This window comes from Pteropus vampyrus, unplaced genomic scaffold (genome assembly GCF_000151845.1).
Source record: "Pteropus vampyrus isolate Shadow unplaced genomic scaffold, Pvam_2.0 Scaffold19, whole genome shotgun sequence".
NCBI lineage: Eukaryota > Metazoa > Chordata > Mammalia > Chiroptera > Pteropodidae > Pteropus > Pteropus vampyrus.
The window spans coordinates 13,767,506-13,787,135 of record NW_011888800.1 but is presented as its reverse complement, the minus strand read 5'-3'; the positions used below and the strand labels follow the sequence as shown (position 1 = coordinate 13,787,135).

Below are 19,630 nucleotides of genomic sequence, written 5' to 3'. Positions count from 1 at the left end.
AGACAGAGAGAGAGAGACAGAGAGAGAGAGACAGAGAGAGAGAGACTCAGAGAGAGGCACTGAAGAGATACTCTCTCCTGGAGAAATGAAAGGGAAGAAAGAATAAATAATTTGCAGTGGCTTCAGAGTATTTGACATAGCTACTTTTCTTCCTTATTTGTTTGTTCATTCATTTGTTTGTTTGTTTGTTTTTTTAGCATCTAAAAATGTTCTAGGCACCGGGTGTTGGTGGAGGCACAGGAAGGGAGATAAGTGATTAAGACATAGCCCTGTATTTCCCATTTTAGGCTAGTGTAGGGTTTTTAGTTGAGGCCTATGATTGTGTTTAAGGGATTCTATGAACCTCAGAAGTTATAGACAAAATTTTGTGTGTGTTAACGTACAGTTTTAATCATATTATTAAATAAGTTTTATGGGTCTTCAAAAACAGAGGAATTATTGGTCCATTGGGAATGGTGAACAAATATATATTTCACCTTTACTCAGAACCCAGCATGGGAGCTAACAAAGAGTCTCAAGTGTATGTGTGTACGTGTAACAATTTTTGGATAGAAAGAGCCACAGAGTTTCTACTGAATCTGTAAGATAATTAATTAATAGATGTCTTGTTTTGAAAAAGAAAAGAAATGTGGGTAAGATGGTCAAGACTGATATGGATAAGGGAAGGGGGAGGTAAAAGAAATGTTTTACTTTGGTACTAGAGTTTTATGTTTTGGAGATTTTCCTTTTTGTTCATTTGTTCACTTACACACTCCCTCCTTCATTTATTCACTCCCTCACTCGCTTTTCTTTATTCTGAAGACAAGGCCTATGCTGGGATTAGACCCCCCACTTACCCGTGAACCCATCTCCTTCTTCACCAATCTCTGGGCCCTAACATGAGAGGGACAGACACACTTTGGCCAGGCCCAGTCAGGGTACATAAGGCTGGTTTCTCTGCATCCCTTGTAGGAAAAGAGATGGTGGATTACATCTGCCAATACCTGAGCACTGTGCGGGAGCGACGGGTGACTCCAGACGTGTGGCCTGGCTACCTGCGAGCCCAGCTGCCTGAGAGTGCGCCCGAGGACCCTGACAGCTGGGACAGCATCTTTGGGGACATTGAGCGAATTATCATGCCTGGGGTGAGACAGTCACAAGAGTAATTCTGGATTTCAGGCCATGGGAGGGTGGGCAGTGGACTGAAGAAAGGCCTGGGATGACCCTTCAGCCACTTGGACAACATCTAAGCCTACTATTGGGCATGTGGAGGGCAAGGACTTTGACTGAAATTAGGTTTCTGATGCCACATGAGTTGCAATGTTGGGTGGGGAGCTTGAGGGAAGACAGACTGCATTCCAGGGCCTAGTCTGACAGAAGTGTGGAAATCTAATGGGATGAGGGAGAAACGAAAATTGAGTTGGAGGGGAAAGGACAACCGTGGATAGCAAGTTGGAGAGAGGAGGCTGGAGATAGTCCCTGAAGCTCCAGGTGGCAGAACCAGGGACTCTTCTACAGAATTCTGAGACATGCCAAAGGGAAAGAAGGAAGATGAGAACACAGACCCCTGAGGGCACTCCGATGGTCAGGTTGGGTGCCTGGGGGAGCCGAGCTAGTGCTGTCAGCCTCCTCCTTTCTCCTCCGTGGGGTAGGAACCATGTCCTCCCTTGCCAAGTGGAGGTCTTGTGATTGAGCTGCTTTTCAGGAGTAGGAAGGGGCTTCCAGTGACAAAGGGTCCGACCTGGTGATAGCCAAGGGCCAGGGAACAGACAGAAGCTGGCTGATGCACAGGGCTTGAGCTGAGGACCACTGCCACAGGCTGTGACGATGTCCCTGGCCACCAAGGGTGAGGAGCTGTGCCAGGGCATTCGTGCTAAAAGTACGTGAGTCTTCCTCCCACGGAAAGGCTGCCTTTTACTGAGCTCCACGCCACAGGCCAGGCACTGTACCAGCTGCATTACAGGCCAGCTTGTTTTACCCTACAGTGACCCTATGATACCAGTTTTAAAGATGAGTGAACTGAGGCTCAGAGAAGTTAATTGTCTTCCTAAAGTCATAGAATTTGTGCCTGGAAGATCCAGGATTTTAATCTCGGCCAGTTCTACTTCAAAAGGCTCTGCTCTTTCTCCTACACTGACATCTTCACCGGTGAGTGACTGAGCCTGCACACCCAGGCCTCGCTCCTTCAATGGCACTCCCACACACAGGCTGTTCTCGCTCTCCCTGTGTGGGGCACGGCTGTCCTGAACCACATGTGTCCAGCGGCTCTTCCCGAGGACACCTTAAGATGTGCTTTGATTATCCTCAAAGAGCTTTGGACTTAGATGGGACAGAAATATGCCTGGAGGCAGGGGTGAGAAATTACTCACACTCAGAAGATGATGTCAAGTTCGTATCACACCAAATACTCATCTCTCTCTGACCATTCAACCTATTTCGCAAGCATCTTTGGAAAATTTTTGTATCAGTAAAGCTTTATCAAGGAGACTAGTTCCCCGATAAGATTATCTCATGAAGTTCATTCTGTAGAATGTAATCTGCTGAGAAGCCAACTGTAATTTAGTAGTGAATGACATGTAAGCAACTGTCAGAAGAGACGGAAATGAGCCGATTCATTCGATTGAAAGACATTTCAGCAGTTGCTAGGGGTATGGTCAAAGAGGCTCATTTCTGGACCAAGAGGTCTGTCTGTTTTGATAAGGGTTCCTCTGGCTCACGACTTATTCTTATCGTGTTTATCTTAAAAGAACAGACAATTGCCTCTTGATAGGATCGGGAGGTGGCAGTCCCTCTCTGGGTTTCCAAAATACATAAGCACATCGATTATGAGGCCCAATCTTTCATCTCATCTTCCTGGATGCACCCGCCTCTGAGAGTTGGCCCGAAAGCAGTTGGCCCTTTGCTTTCTCATTTTGGCCAGCACCTCACTGACAACTGGGTGAGCTTTTTCCTCTCTGCCATCTCCCAGACACACACACACACGCACACACACACACAGAGAGAGAGAGAGAGAGAGAGAGAGAGAGAGAGAGAGAGAGAGAGAGAGAGAAAGACTGTCCTTTTGCTTTAGTTCCAGTTCTGGTTAGAAAAACCTCATCAATCCTTCATGAGGGAAAGAGCAGCACAGGGAGAGAAGACGGATGCCACCCTGCTTAGGGTTTGGGTTCTGGAGTCAGACAGCTCTGGGTTTCTGTCTCAGTGCTGCCATCTGTCCCCAGGAGGGGTGTGTGTGATCACGGGAATGCTGACTTTCTCTGCCAGCCCCAGTTCTCATCTGTAAAACAGGGATAAGGGTGGAACCTACTTCACAGGGGTGCTGTGAGAATTAAATAAGACGAATCATGGAGAGTGGAAGATATTGTTATTACCTACGATGCCTTCTGCTTGGTAAAAATCAGAGGAAGAGGTCTGGTTATCTAAGAGTCAAGTCAGGATATGCGATGTGCCTGTCACCATGTGATTAGCTTACTGTTGACATCACTGTTTTACATTTTACAAATTTCCTCCCAGGCCAATCCACACAGCAATCCTAGGAGACAGGATTTATTTTTTGTTGAGAAACTGAGGTTGAGAGAGATTCGGAGAAGATCGGGTTTTATGAGGTCTGAATCCCATAAAATTTTAAGATTTCCTTCAAGAAAATAAAATTGAGGATGAATCTCAAAAGAGACCCACACAAACATGAGAGGAGTTTAAGTTTATTAAGCCACCTTATTAGTTTCACAGTAAATCTACAAGGTCATATAGCTGGTTAGGGGCAGAGGTAAGACTGGAACCTATGTCCTTGGGTTTTAATCTTATGCTTCTTCTACAATACACACTGTCCAGGACGCTGTCCTTGCTCTTGTGGGATAAAGGAATTTCTGAATCATAAATGGTACACGAAGATGTTATCTAATGAGTTCTCTCTCAGTAGGGCGACTCTTCTAGAATGAAAGTGTTCCATTGTCTTAGATAAGAGATCAAAGGGGGCTGGTGAGCTGGTGAGCTGGGCAAGGGTTCCCGGAGAAAACGAATATTTAGTAGCTTTCTAAGAATTAACAGGTTTTGAAAGGTCATGGCTATATGGGAAGTGGCTTCCCATCAGGGGACACGCATTGCTCAAAGATATGAGTGCAGAAATGAACAGGGTGTATTTGCAGAGCAGTGAGATGAAGCCAGATTAGATAATCAACGAGGCTGAGAAGCCACTGAGGATGCTTCAGAGACCTGTTACAGGGGAGCCCTCCCTGTCCACCCCGCGCTTCCTCACATCAGGCTCAAGGGTTAACCTGGAGGCAGGGATCCCACGGATGTGGGCTGGGACTTTTCTTGCCCTCTCCTCTCCTCCCTCCATCCCCACTAGGAAGCTGAGGACATCTTTGAACCCATTCACATTGACTCTCTGCAGGAGATACGTGCCCAGAGAGCTGAGTGATCCACGAAACTAGATGAGACAAGCAACCTGTTCTCCCCAGTAGCACCCCCTTCCTTTTATTACTGGGCAGTGTCGGCCTGGGAGATACATACTGGAGACTAATGTGAACATTACCCAGAATCTACAATCTTAATTACTATAGCAATTTTCATTTCACATATTCCCTTCCGGTCTTTGCATATGTGCAAATGCTCCACTAAAGAACTAGCTTAGAATATGAGAAACATGGGCAGCAAGAACACCATGAATATGTCTTATTTATATGGAGTCATGTCACTTATTTGGCTGTCTTAAAAATATTGGCCCATCTCTAGACTGGGTGCTTCCCCTTGCCAGGGAGGGTCGCTGGAGGAGGAAAGCCTCCTGGACATGCCTCCTGGTGCCACCTGTGTACATGCTCTGCCTCCAGGTGGTACATTGGCAGAGTCCCCATATGCACGCCTACTATCCAGCTCTCACCTCTTGGCCATCACTGCTGGGAGACATGCTGGCTGATGCCATCAACTGCTTGGGATTCACCTGGGTGAGTAGCAATGGCTATAGCTGAAACCAGTGGCAATGGGGGACATAGCAGGAAATGACATCTGGGGCAAACGTATTTTTGTTCCGATCTCTGAACAGGAATTCAAGTTAAATATTAATAATGTATACTTTTTTTGAACTTAAGCTTTATATAAATGATCTCATCTTACCCATTAGCCCTGTGGAATCATTAGTATTGGCCCCATTTTGTAAGGAAAAAAATTGAGGCTTAAATAACTTATCTCCCAGCTCAAAGAGATCACACAGCTCAAAGAGACAGATATGATATTTGGACTGAGATCCGCTTTTTGCCACAGTTTGTGATCTTTACTAAGCGCTTTGGTGCCTATAGGCACAACTTCCTCTGTGCTCTTGTCTTCGAGGGGTTAGGGATATGCTTGAAGATTTCTCTTAACTCCTTAAGCACAGAACAGCTTTAAATTGTGCCAGAAGCCTCCTAGAACAGCCTTATATTTTAAGCCTGAACTGTTATAGAGCATATGGTGGGGGGAGAGGGCTGAGGGGGCTGGAGTGTTTTTTTCTTAGACTTAAAACCTCCCTCTGGCCTTTAGAATGCTTCTCAGCTGGGTATTTGAGGGACTTGGGGCTCCAGATAGAAACAATCATTTCTAGGGCTATTTCTCTACAGTGCCTTGGAGTCACAGGATAATCCATTTCTTCGAGGTTGGCATGAACCCCAAACCCCACATTCTTTTCCCTTTTTGACTTGGCAGAAGATGGGGTGGAGATGGGACAGAGGGCCTGATCTTGTCCCTTTCTCTAGAGATAAGAAAGATTAGGTTCCCATTGATACTGCCGGAATGAGGGGAGGTCCTGGACAGAGACAGGTCTATTTCCGGAGCTGAAGGGGGCATCGTGGTGCCCTAGGGCTCTCCAGATGAGGTTGCTTTCCCTCTTTCAGGCTTCCAGCCCTGCGTGCACGGAGCTGGAGATGAACGTCATGGACTGGCTGGCAAAAATGCTGGGACTCCCAGAGCACTTCCTGCACCACCACCCTGGCAGCCATGGGGGAGGCGTCTTGCAGGTGCCTCCACTGGCAAAGCTCCCCCTAGCATGGGGGCTCAATAGTGAAAGATAAGCCAATCCCTTGCCCAGGCAATCCTCTTGTTCTCCAAGGAGTCTTCCCCATGTCACTCACACCCCCACCAGCACTGCCACCATCGTTGTCACTACCATCATCACTCTCATGGTTGACACAACCATCACCAACACCACCACCAGCACAGCTACCGCCTCCTCCACTGCCACCACCCGCATCTCAATTTCCACCTCGTTTGCACTGCTGCCACCACCGTCTCCACTCTTCCTTTCTCTTTTCTTTAAAAAGGTTAAAAACTCAGTGTGTCATCACATTTCCAGTATTACTTGATCTGGTTTTCTTAGTTTATAACCTGATGACTCACCTCCCTTGTCCCCTTTCACACCTATGGTACGGGGAAAAGAGAAGCAAGTAGAGACTTCTTTCTTTTCCTTCTAGTTCCAGGAGCTACCTGGCAGTGACAGAAATTGACAGCATAAATCAGTTTATCTTATCCTACTACCCTATCTTTTGGATCTCTGCCAAATGATGGTTCTTCTAATATTTCTTTTTTTGTTAAGAGTAATGCAGCATAGTGGACCTTGCTGGGTACCCGCCATAGTCCATACACATTGCTAGGTGTTTTTGCATCTATAAACCCCTGACATTCATGAGGGCTTTGTTCTGAGGCCTCTGAGAAGCCCCAAATTCTTGAATTCTACTATAATGTATAATTTTCCTGGTTTTAGAATCTAGGATACAGATAGTAATATTTCCTTCACACCTCACACCCACAGAATGAGGATTAAATGAATTCTTCTATTACATAAAAACAGCCACACTGCCCTGAGATGAGAACTGGAAAATTCAATGGGTCCACTTACTAGCTAAGTGTCTCCCTCTCTTTAACCTTGCAGCAAGATTAAAATCTGAACCTCACAAGAAAGACAAATTGCCGCATGTCATGGATGTTCTGGATTGTTAGCAAATAGCTAAAACTTCAGTTATTATAAATGAGAGAACGTGCTAAATGTCTGTTGTACATGATCTTGCCTTTTACCAATCATCTCAAGAATTATGTAGATAAATATTATCCCCAGTTTTTGAGATCAGAGCACTGAAGCTCAGAGAGGTTAAAAACTTGTCGCAGGCTGGTAAGTGAAAGGATGAGGATTCAAACCCAGGCCTGTCTAAGTCCAAACCATGCTTTCTCCTATATTCATCCGCCATGTGAACTTGGTTTAGTCCTGTAACCTCTCGAAGCATCACTATCCTCATCTGTGGACAAGGAATACAAGAATTTCAGAGAACTTTTATGAAGAGCAAATGAGATGACAGAAAATGTGTTGTAAACTATAAATTAGTTTACAGATGTAAGGTGGTATAGTAATTTTGCTGGCTTCCTTGTTATGGAATAATTTCTAGCCACTGAATATATTGTGGGATCTGGTCTATATCCCTCCCTGTGATACTATCTGCTAGGCTTTTCAGCAGGGAGCTATCAACAGTAGGTCACCTGAAAATTTCAAAAAGCAAAGACATCAAAGACTGAGTGGATGAATGATGAGAAACCGTAACAATCCTCATGAAGTCACTGAGGTGGCCCCCAGGACTCCCAGAGCCACGGCCAGAGCAAAATCCCATCTAACCCTCATTTGGGTAATCAATACTCCCACTCCTGGAGGCAGCTAAAGGGATGTACTCTATTTTACAAATGGAAAAAAGTCTTCCAGAGGGAGAATATTAGCTCACGGTCACAAGAACCACTGGCAAGAAAACCGACGCCAACGTTACCCACAATTTTCATAAGCCAGGATCCTCTCTCTGGGGGTATTCTTGAGGAAATAAACTCCATTTTCTTACTTAATAAATGAGAGTGCTTTCTTTTAAGCACATTTGACATGGGGAGCAAACACAACTATAAACAAATTTATATCTAGCAGGGGCTAAACATTCTCCTTTTGGTCTGTGCGACCTCCAATAAAGATATTGGTATTAGATGAAAATTAGCTTTCGTTACTTCCTTGGAAAGTTAGAGGGCAGTGTCTCAGGAATGCATATGGGGCTGGGAATAGAGAATGCAGAACAGGCATGTGAGCTGGGGAAGAAGGTCAGCCCCTTAGTCAGGAGCTGTGTGCTTTTTAGGGATAGCTATTACACAAACACGTGCGCGCGTGCGCGCGCGCACGCACACACACACACACACACACGCACGCACACACACACACAACTACAAAGAAGACTGGGGGAATTTGGCAAGAGAACGTAGAGAGAGCCTGCAGTTGATAATCCTTCTTCCACTGCAGAGCACAGTCAGTGAGTCCACACTGATTGCCTTGCTGGCAGCAAGAAAGAACAAAATCCTGGAAATGAAAGCGTCTGAGCCTGGGGCGGACGAGTCTTCCCTGAACGGGCGGCTCATTGCCTATGCCTCTGACCAGGTGAGTTGCCCACCACAGGCCAAACCTTCAGGTCACCTTCTGGAGCCCTAGTCCTGGAGCCATTTCCTTCTAGACACGAGTATGTGGGGGTTCAAGGAAGTGCAGGCCTGTGAGATTGTCTCCAGGAATGGTAGGGACACACAATTGTCAGATGTTGTATTTGATTCCTTTAGCCAGGCTTCCGTACTTTCTGGAGAGTGCTCATCCCAGGATGACTCTGCTAACAGGTTTTCGTGGTCTTGTTAGGCTCACTCTTCAGTGGAAAAGGCTGGTTTGATTTCTCTTGTGAAGATGAAGTTTCTGCCTGTGGATGACAACTTCTCGCTCCGCGGGGAAGCTCTTCAGAAAGCCATCGAGGAGGACAAGGAGAGGGGCTTGGTGCCTGTCTTTGTAAGTCAAAATGTGTTCTGAGCTTAGGATGATAGCACTTCGAGGTGAGGAAGGAATTTTGGCAGAATTCAGGTAAGTAACAAAAACCAAAGCAGACAAAAGCAGAAAGGTCTTCAAATACAATGTTTTAAAATTTATGATTTGCTCTTCTTTGGCGAAACTTTTATTTCAAACACACATGTTATATGTACTAGGTTACCATATAAAATGCATAATTCTTACTGTCAGTCATGGTGAAATACAAGGTGAGATACACACTCTTCTAATGGGATGGGTGGGGTAAATAATATCTGGGATTAAATTTGTTTTCGGGCCAAATGTGTTACATGAGCTCACTTTCCCGCGTGAACTTCCTGTATTTTCCTCCAGGTCTGTGCAACACTGGGGACCACTGGGGTCTGTGCATTCGACTCCCTGTCAGAGCTGGGCCCCATCTGTAAGTGTCAGCCTCGTCTGGCTAGGAAGACAAGTAATGAATTCTCCAAGAAATGCTCCCTAGAGCAAGAACCTAAAAGCAGCTCTGTGAGATTAGCTTGCCCTTCTGTGGTTAATGCAGAGAGCGTGGGAAGCGCCAACATAGGTCACAAGTATCTTCTCCCAGGCCGACAGGTCATTGCTTTCCCCTGGCGTGACCAAGGGTTAGAGCCGCCCTCCCTTGTATCCTGTCCTAGGAAACAGCAATGAGAGAGTCTCAGGTTTCTCACCCTCTCACTTGTATACAGAAATCTGCTTAGTGCATGCTGTGTCCAAAGCACAAGGAGAATGAAATGTTTTCTAGTTTAGGCTAAGAAAATGTAAAGGGCATGGAAGGGGAAACCATGGGTGGAGGGGGAGATTAAGACAAACCCCGCCCCCCCTCCACAAATGTGATTGTTTAAAATCCTCAAGTAAGAAACCAAATGGGAAAGAGAGACACCCTTTCTCAAATGTTTGTATCAGATTAACATTGATCTTTGGGCTACTGAGAAGTCAGGTTCTGGCCAGAAAGCTCTAGAATGAGGTTGAAAGGGTGTTGACCTTTGACCAGTGAGGGGAAAAAGGCCACGATGAGTCTCTGCAGGCTTCATTCAGCCCCACTCCTCACACCGACACTCTCCATCCCCATCTCCACTCGCCTTGACATCTCATTTAGCCAAAAGCAGGCCAGCCTTTCCCAGCTCTTCTCTTGTAGCCCACCAGCCAGCTGATCCCGGCAAGAGATGCCTTTTGGCTGGCTGGTGGCAACCCCCACCCCCACTCCCACTCCCAGTCCTGCCTCCCAGCCAGGTCACATTTGCCTCTTCAGGTGCCAGGGAGGGGCTGTGGCTCCACATCGATGCCGCTTATGCAGGCACTGCCTTCCTGTGCCCTGAGTACCGGGGGTTTCTGAAGGGCATTGAGTATGCTGATTCCTTCACCTTTAATCCTTCCAAGTGGATGATGGTGCACTTTGACTGTACTGGGTTCTGGTGAGTGTGGCAGCCAAGCTCCCAAACCGCGGGAAAGCCTCGCTTCCTCTGGGGAGGGCTCAGCCACTAACATCCCTTTGGAAATCCACAGGGTCAAGAATAAGTACAAGCTGCAGCAGACTTTCAGCGTGAATCCCGTCTACCTCAGGCATGCCAACTCCGGCGCGGCCACTGACTTCATGGTGAGTGGCCAGGAATGGGCAGCCTGTGGGCCTCTGAGATGGCTGCATGGGACTGGCAAGGGTCTCTCCTGTATGTCAGCTCTGGTCAGAAAGTGGCACCCTGTGAGCCCACCTCATAATATTGCTACTGCGTACCTTTAGTTTCAAGCTGTGCCTAAGTATGTGGAACGAAACTCAGAAAACTTTAAAAATCCTAAAAATGAGAGCAAACTTTGAGTCAGTCTGTACATCTCCTGAATACCTGTGGCATTTTTTTTTTTTTCATTCTCAGAAATGTCTCCTTACCAAGAACCAATTCTCTTCTGCCTCTGTCCTGGGTAATCTTTTCCGCTTGCTCCCCAATAGCAGGGTAGGGTGGAGAATTTCCTTGAGTAGGGAAAAAGGCTCCTTGCTTAAATAGCACGCATCTTTCTGTCCACAGAGAGGCACTGTGAGAAGTTCCATGGTGGGGGTGGGGCCATGGCCACCCTTCCCGGGGTTCCTGATGTCTCCAAACATTCCCGGCCTTCCCATTAGCTGCCAAGACCCTCAGTCTCTCGAACCTGCCCACATTCTCAGCTTGTATTATCTCTTGGGGAAACAGTTTAGATTTACTCCTCAGTTGGAAGATGAGCCTTTCCTTTAATTGTAGGGCAGACAGGGATGGAAACGAGTTACGTATAATATGGCCAAGGGGAGGCAGCAGAGCTGAGATGAGCTTGGTTTGGAATTCCATACCAGCAAGTGGGCCTTTGGGGAACTTAGTGGAGCTCTCTAAGCATTGATTTCCTCATCTGTAGGGTGGGCACAGAGGCACTGATCTCATGGTGCGGTGGAAATGGGAACGTACAAGTAGATCACTTAGCACGGCCTTGGGAATGGGGCGAATGCTCAATGAGTGGTAGGCGTGATAGTCCTAAAAGCTCTGTTAAGCTGCAGAGATTTGTTACAAAGGAAGCGGTTAAACGTGTAGGTGCTAAAGCCAGATGTCCTGTGTTTGAATCCTCACTCTTCCATTTACTAACCTGTGCGGCCTTGGGCAAATGACTGAAACTCCATGTCTAGGTCTTCTCATCTAAAAAAGGGTGATAATGATAGTATTGGCTTCTCAGGCTTGCTGTGAAGATTAAATGAGTCAGTACAGTAAAGCAAAGAGAACGATGCCCGACATCTGTGAGAGTCATTCTTTGTGATGATATGATTTTGTCTTATCTCTTTGGGCAACCAAAGCATCTTTTCTTTTAGTCCTAAAATAAAAGCCCCCTCATCTCTTGATTATATTGATTATTCTTTCTTGGACCAGCTCACACTTCCTTTAGTTTTTTGAAGCTTTTTGATTGGAATTGCAGGCTCTAGGCTTGCTGTGGTAAGGAGGAAAGTCCAGAGGTTGATAAAAATAGAAGAATAATGATACTTTCATCTCCACTGCCCTATCTGGTGGGTTTTCAAGATTTTTTTAATCTAAAAGAAAAAAAATTCTACAGCAGCCCAAGGAGAAGATATCTTTAGGAATAGCTGTAGCGTTTTTTCTTGAGTGTGAAATGATACTCATTTTCTTATAAGTGAATTTGCATCATCATAATTGAAGAGTATTTTTTTACCCTTGTCCATTTCAAATTTCATATTACCTTTTTGTTGTTCATAACAGTATCTCAAGATCTTCCTGTGATTTATTCCCACCAATTTGGAGATTTTATGGTGTTTTCTCTCTTCTAGATAACTTATAAAAATATTAAAGTAAGCTCTTCTTAGCACTAGTCCAGGGGAAACTTACCATTTATATTTCTACATCTAGAAAGTGCTCCTTTATGCTTTCCCTTCCTTCATCTCTAATCCTATGGATTTAATTTTCAAGTTTACAAAGAAACTCCTAGAAAACTGAAGCTACTATTTGTTGTGATCCTGGAGGGGTCTTCGCTGCTGCTCTGACCTGTGTCTCAAGCTCTTTTTCACTCAGGTGGCTGTAGCTTTAAACAGACACTCAGCCATGTTTGAGATAGACCAGCATCCTGGGAGAGAAGACTTGGGGACTTCATCTCTGGGACCCTGGAGCCACCTTAAATCAGGGCTAGAATCTCTGACATCAGGGAAGCACCCTCTCCTTCTCCCATGGTGAATGAGGCATTGTCTTGCCTTTAGGAGGGCAGACCTGCAAAATCTTGAAAGGACACAGAGGAAGTGTGGGAATACCTTGAGTTAAAGAAGAGCCACATCGCCCTTTATAAGTCCAAATTTCTTGCTCTAGCAGAAATTATCTGCTAGGACCACCCTGTTGGGTCAGCATGGATTGGTTTTGGAATAGTGACAAGAGGAATAACTGGGGATATGAACAGAGTGTAAAGAAATCACGATTAAAATAGTTTCTGCCTCTCTTTTAATTTGCTGGTGAAATAAAGTTGCTAATGATAACCATCTGGAAAACAATATTTTTAGAGAAGGCCCCTGTTATCCATTCATTATTCTTCCAGAGTGTCCATCTAACAAGTGATGGAGCTGACGCTTTCCCTGGTAGCAGGGATTTTGTTCTGTGTCTGAGTTTTGTTGCCCTCTGCTGGCAAACAAGAGTCCCCAAGCTAGTCCTCAGCTCTTGAGTGTTTCGCTTGGAAAATAAAAAGCGAATACTTGGTGTGGGAGGAACAAAAGAGTAATTTTTAAACTATGCCTGGGTCAGGAAATGGGTGAAATGTGAAGGTGAGCACATTTTTGAGGATTTGGCAATCCTATGAACAAGTAGGTACATATCTGATGGGATAAATATTTATTTTCAGTCAACAGAAATTGTGGTAGCAGTTTTTTGACATTTGAGCAAGAAGTCATTAGAAACCACAGAATAAACTGCAAATGTTTTCCATACCCTTTGCTCTGTTTTCAGACCTGAGAAATCCATTCAAAATTGGTTTGGAAATTTTCAGATCTGTGGTGCCTGCAACCTTGAACTTTAAGCAGTATTGAATTTAGTCACCAGGAACAAATTTAGTCACCAGGTCCATTTTAGTCTCACAGAGGCAGAGATGTGGATATGCATTTGAAATCTGAAAGCTAGAGTGATGCCTCCTGAGGGCACAGGAATGTCATAGGAGAAAATTAGGATAAGACTAATGTGAGATTAAATAATGATCATTTTTGGTTCTAGGCAGAAATGCCACTGTGATTTGTAGCTCACATTTTAATCATGTAAACAACCAACACTTACTGACAAATTCCCATGAAGCATTTTGCATGCTTCTCCTCGAACCACTTCCCTGGGAGGTGCTGTTCATTTTCCATCTCATGAGGTGGAATTAGTGAGGTGGCACTGCCCGAAGTCACAGCCTGGAAGTGGCAGAGCTGCAGGGAAAACTTTGGTCTGCCGGGCTCCAGCCTCTGAGCTCGTGACCACTATTATACTTTACATTTTTGGGGGAAGAGAAATAGGACTTTATTTTCTGCTATTCAAGGAAATTAGGTTCCTTTGTGGGGGGGGGGAATATATATATATATATATATGTGTGTGTGTGTGTGTGTATACACACACATATATATGTATATATACATATGTGTATATATATGTGTGTGTATACACACACACACACACACACACATATATATATATATATATCTCGCACTTATCTTGATTTTCAGCCTGGGGTGAAATGTTTAAAGCCCCATTTAAAGCAAAGTGTCTTCTCCTTCATTCAGGGTCACGGACTTACTTTCCACTTGTCCTGCTCCTGTACAAGGGCCTATTGGCCACCTTCACCAGTGACTTGGTAATATGACAGGCTAGCCTTTGGGTAACTTGCTTTGGCTTCCCCTTAGCAATAGCTTCAGAGTCATGGTGACACCAATCATCCCCGGAGGGTTAGGCAGCAACGCATGATACAGCCCCAGAGGGCGTGAGCGGGCGCCCTTATCTGCTACCGTGAGCGGTGTGCTCCTCTCTTCCAGCACTGGCAGATCCCTCTGAGCCGGCGGTTTCGCTCTCTAAAGCTCTGGTTCGTGATTCGGTCCTTCGGGGTGAAGAATCTTCAAGCGCACGTCAGACATGTATGTACTACTGTGCTGACTGGGCTGAGCCCAGGCTTGCCTTGCGTCCTAGGAGGGCTGGTTTCATCATAGGGCTCAGGTGCCCTGCACTGTTTGCGGACTCCTGGGACTCGATTATTCAGAAGGGCAGCTGTCTCTTCGTTAGCTAGGGGAACACTGAGCAGAACGTGACACATAAAACAGCTAGGCAATATTTAGCAGGGCGCTTTTCCTGAGAGAGAGCCTTATGACTTGAAAATGAAAAGTTTTGGGGGTAGTGACTGGCAACTGTTTTAAAGAGATCAAGCAGTGGAGAGAGAAAGGCGTTCTAGATGAGGTTTGTAGTAACTCATTTCATCCTGGTCAAAGACGTAATTAGCTAAATCTCTTGCATTCTCTTGAAATATAGTAGCAGGTGTGAAGACCAGGTGATAGCAGTTACTCAGCAAATATTTTATTGAGATTCTTCTGGATGCCTGGAGAAATTTTAAGAAATGAAACAAAAGGCAACTCCTGTTCTTGTTTAGTTAAAATTCCTAGGTTAAAAAAATAGGAAAAAATTTAAAATGACTAAACTCCAGTGAAAGATTAATATGATACAAAGCTTTAAAATTTTTTATTGTGGTAAAATACATATAACATAAAATTTATAATTTTAACCATTTTTAAGTGTATAATTATGTGGCATTAGTGCACTAACAATGTGTGCAATAATCACTACTATCTATTTCCAGAACTTCTTCCATCATCCCAAGCAGAAATTATGTACCCATTAAATAGGTGCAAAGCCTTTCCAAAGTGTGTGTGAGGATGATGTGTAAAATACATTATTTGTGGAATGTCAGAAAAAAGGGGATGAAAGGGTACCTGAGGTGAAAAGATTTGAGAGGCAAGGGAAAGATGTAGGCTTAGGATGGGCGTGGAGCTGTCAATAGCCCACGTATTGCCTTTTTTTTTTTTTCAGTAGAAATAAGCTGAAACCTTTATGAGGCACTTGCCTGGGAACATAGAGAATGGGCTGGGTTTTGGCCCTCGCTTGCCCGCTGGGCTGATTGTGAAGCTGTGAAGCCAGGATATAAGGCCAGGTTGCCTCGATTGCAAAATACATGTCTTCTGGTTCTGGGAGTGTGTTGAAAGAGGGCCCCTGAGACATGAATTCTCGAGGTGGATCTGAAATGATAAGAAATAGGGAGCCACTGGAGGTTTTCCAGATTGCAGTATGAGTAAAATCAAACAGAAAAGAATATTTACTAGAAGCCATTCAGATCTCAATGGTTCAAAGGCGTCCTGGTTTAAACCCATTTAGCAGTGTGAAAGTTTATGCATGGTTGTCCGTGGCTTGACTGTTAATCTCAGTTCTCTCTATATTTGTAATTCTAGGGAACCGAAATGGCTAAATATTTTGAATCTCTGGTCAGAAATGACCCTTTCTTTGAAATTCCTGCCCAGAGGCACCTAGGCCTGGTGGTTTTCCGTCTAAAGGTAATGCCATCTTCCGTGGCTGTAAATGATGTTATTTGGTGATCATTCACTATCTTGGAAACATAAATGCTGGACTTTGGGGGATGCTTACAGGGATGAGATACAGACTTCATTTCTCTTTATTCTTCAAACAGGGTCCTAATTGTCTCACAGAAAGTGTGTTAAAAGAAATAGCTAAAGCTGGCCATCTCTTCCTCATCCCGGCCACTATCCAGGACAAGTTGATCATCCGCTTCACTGTGACATCCCAGTTCACCACCAAGGATGACATCCTGAGAGACTGGAAGCTCATTCGAGATGCTGCTACTCTCATTCTGAGTCAGCATTGTACTTCCCAGCCCAGCCCTCAGGTTGGGAACCTTATTCCCCAAGCCAGGGGTCCCATAGCTCTGTCCAGTAGAATGTCCCTCCAGCCTTCCTGTAGGGCAGAAGATGACCCAGCCCAGACCAAGAAGATTATCAAGCAGCCTCAGTGTATGGGAGCCAATCCCGTGAGAAGGGAAGATAGCCACCATCTTGAAACCTTGCTGGACCCACTTGATGACTGCTTTTTAGAAGAGAGCCCGGATGTCACCAAGCAAAAGCTTTCTTCCTTCTTGTTCAATTATTTGTCTGTGAGGAATAAGAAGAAGGCAGTGCGTTCCCTCAGTTGCAACAACGTGCCTGTGAGTGCTCAGAAGCCAGTGCCCACAGATAGCTCTGTGAAGAATGGGGGCTCCTCTCGGGTCAGAATCTTCTCTAGGTTTCCAGAAGAGATGATGGTGCTGAAGAAAAGTGCCTTCAAAAAACTAATCAAGTTCTACAGCGTCCCCAGCTTTCCTGAATGTAGCTCTCAGTGTGGGCTCCAGCTGCCCTGCTGCCCTCTGCAGGCAATGGTTTAGACCAGGGGTTTCGGCCAGAGTCCATGGACGTGTTTCAGGGAGTCTCTGAACCCCTCAAAATTGTATGCTGAATTGTGTGCTTATGTGTATGTGCATTTTTCTTGGGAGAGAGCCCAAAATTTTAATCAGTTTCTCATAGGGGTTCATGACCCATGAAAGGATACACATGGAGAGTTTAAGCCAGCATGATCCAGAAGGTTTCCAGCAGTCTGGTCATAGAGAAAGGGCCCAGGGTAGTGTACTGACAGGCAGCTTCTGTCATTCAGCTTGCGATATAAAATATAATGTAGAAATAAATTGTGCTTGTCTCTAAAATAAATCGAATCCTGTATGACTTAATTCATCACCAGAAGTGATTAACCAGAGCATATCCTGGAGCCTACATGCATGCACATATGAATTCTGCTTCTCAGGATGTGAAGATTTGAATTTGACTGTGCATAAATGAGTTTGGAGGAGCCTTCGGTATAAAGAAGGCCGCCGGCTTGAGTCAGGCACTGTGATTTAGCATTTATAAAGGAGGAAACTGAGGGCCCAGGGCAAAAGCTTACAAGTGGGCAAACCCAGATCTCCTTGCTTTCAATAGTATTTCTACCATACTGTACTGTTAGAGAATGTACTTGATCAGAAACTCTCGGTACAGTAGGCACCTCTGGTCCTTCCGTACATTTCAATTTTCTCATTTTTCTGGACCCTGTAGTCAGATAAAAGGTGTGGTCACCGGCTTCTTGCCCATATTTAGTTCATAGGCCAAAAAATTTTCTTCCCGTTTCAGATGGTACATTTACAGGGAGCAGCTCTGAAATGGGTTGTAGTAATAGTTCGGTGGACAAAACTGGACATTACTTAAAGTGGTAAGGACAGATTTTAATCAGTAATTTTAATCAATAATAATCACTATTGCAATAGAGAAAAGAGTCCAGCATAAACTGGACTCAACTCAGATTTGTACACTGGGCATTTTAAAGAGAGAATGAGAAAGTAGGGAGAGGAGCAAGTGGGAACTCAGTAGAGTCAGGGAAGTGAAAAACTACAAGAAGCAAGTAGAGGGGGTTGGTCCATGTGAAACCCCTCTGGGTTTGCTCCCTGGTGCTTATCGATGTTAGACTCCTACCCTCCTACAGAGGCTGAGACAGGGGCCCATCTTCAGGTGTTGGATGAAACAGTCAACTCTTTTGGCAGCCTCGAGCTTTTGCAGCCTGGAGTTTTGCTTGTTACTCAAAGAGGAGTGTGTGGACCGTAAGTAAGTATTAGCATCTCCAGGTACTTCTTCTGCACATTAAAGCTTGAGAAACACTGTTGTAAGCCAGTGGTTCTCAATGTGAGCCTGCCTCAGAATCACCAGGAAGGCTTGTTAAAACACAGATTGCTGGACCCATCCCCAGAGGTTCTGATTCAGTAGGTCTGGGGCAGGCCTTGATAATTTTCATGTCTAACAAAGTTCCCAGGTGTGGCTGCTGCTGGTCCAGGACCACACTCTGAGAAACATTAGTCTATGAAGATATGTCTCTTCCTGTGAGCGTTCAGTACATGTGACTTTTGGCATGTACTGAGCATTCCAGGCTTTAGTTTTTTCTTTTACAATATAAAAATGTTTGACTAAACCCTCTCTAGGATTGCTTTTAGCTTTGCTATAGCAAATAATGTGTATGTGTATATCTAGTACATAGATATGTGCTGTTAATGTGAATTTTCAAGAGCAATATCAGGCTAAAGGTGACAAAGTGCTGCTTTATGCTGGGCATTTTGAGTCGCTCCAGATCTAAGATGTACGCCTCAGTTAATAAAAGGCAATTGAACTCTGAGGAACTCAATTACACTAACTAAACATATGTGATATATAACTCAGGATGCTTTTTCTCTATGTCAGCGGTTCTCAAAATGTGGCTCCTGACCAACCACATAGGCAACACCAGGAATTTGTTAGGCAAATGCCAACTCTTATTCCAACTCTGGGGACTGAGTCACAGCAGTCTGTATTTAACAAGACTTCAGATGATTCTCAATGCTCAAGTTTGAGAATCACTGCTCCAAGTGAACTAGACCAGTGGTCTCCAACTTTTTTGGCACCAGGTACTGGTGCTCCTATGAGAATCTAATGCTTGATGATCTGAGGTGGAGCTGAGATGGTGAAGCTAGCTCTGGGGAGCAGCTGCAAATACAGATGAAGCTTCTCTTGATCGCCTGCCCCTCTCCTGCTATGTGGCTGGGTTCCTAACAGGCCATGGATCAGTATAGGTCCGTGGCCCTGGGGACCCCTGAACTAGAAGACTGAGATCATCTGTTTAGCTCATATATAGATATCGGCTTATGTTTTTAAAAATAACCACTTGCAATTTTAAGTGATGATTTGCATAGATATTTCTATGGGCACTACTTCTGACTCTTTTAAAAGAGAAAAACCAGTCTTTAAAGTTGATTATCTGTCCCAGGTAATGGCTTAATTTTGTGTACAGACATGCAAACCCAGGTATTGAAGATATTGCGCTGGGGCTCTCTATTCATCACAGTATCTGGCCTGAATCACAAAGATTTGGGGAAGTGAGAGGCTGAGGAAGCCGTCAGGCGGGGAGGGAGAGTTTCTGAGTTTCTAACTAGAAAGTCTAAAATTGAGTCCAAGGTGATCAGGTTCCAGCAGGCTCTGGTACTGAAACACTAATGTTCTGGCTAAAGATGTAAGTGCTGACCTTTCATCCAAAAAGATGTCCCTGTGACACAAAACGATGTCACTGCTTTAACATAACCTCTGCTTACACTGGATTCACTTTAACAAGATTCCAGTAACACGATTGCACAATGTGATACTCTCAAAAACAAAGGTTACACAATCTCCCATCACTCGGATTCAAATTCTCACTGGGAAAT

At 44.8% G+C, this 19,630-nt stretch overlaps 1 protein-coding gene across 2 annotated transcripts in view; it reads left to right on the top strand.

Moving 5' to 3' along the window:
- Positions 1-17,080, top strand: part of HDC (histidine decarboxylase) — an 18,426-nt gene extending 1,346 nt beyond the window's left edge. The window contains exons 2-12 of one of the 2 annotated variants that reach the window (XM_011355091.1): positions 952-1,124; positions 4,806-4,919; positions 5,841-5,963; positions 8,264-8,398; positions 8,645-8,788; positions 9,158-9,224; positions 10,074-10,236; positions 10,328-10,418; positions 14,325-14,423; positions 15,783-15,884; positions 16,019-17,080. In XM_011355091.1, the coding sequence (XP_011353393.1) occupies positions 952-1,124; positions 4,806-4,919; positions 5,841-5,963; positions 8,264-8,398; positions 8,645-8,788; positions 9,158-9,224; positions 10,074-10,236; positions 10,328-10,418; positions 14,325-14,423; positions 15,783-15,884; positions 16,019-16,765 (1,958 nt within the window). In that variant the 3' untranslated portion in view covers positions 16,766-17,080. The remainder of the gene's footprint in view (positions 1-951; positions 1,125-4,805; positions 4,920-5,840; positions 5,964-8,263; positions 8,399-8,644; positions 8,789-9,157; positions 9,225-10,073; positions 10,237-10,327; positions 10,419-14,324; positions 14,424-15,782; positions 15,885-16,018) is intronic. The other variant, XM_011355093.1, reaches the window with a different exon arrangement.
- The last annotated feature ends 2,550 nt before the right edge of the window (positions 17,081-19,630 follow it).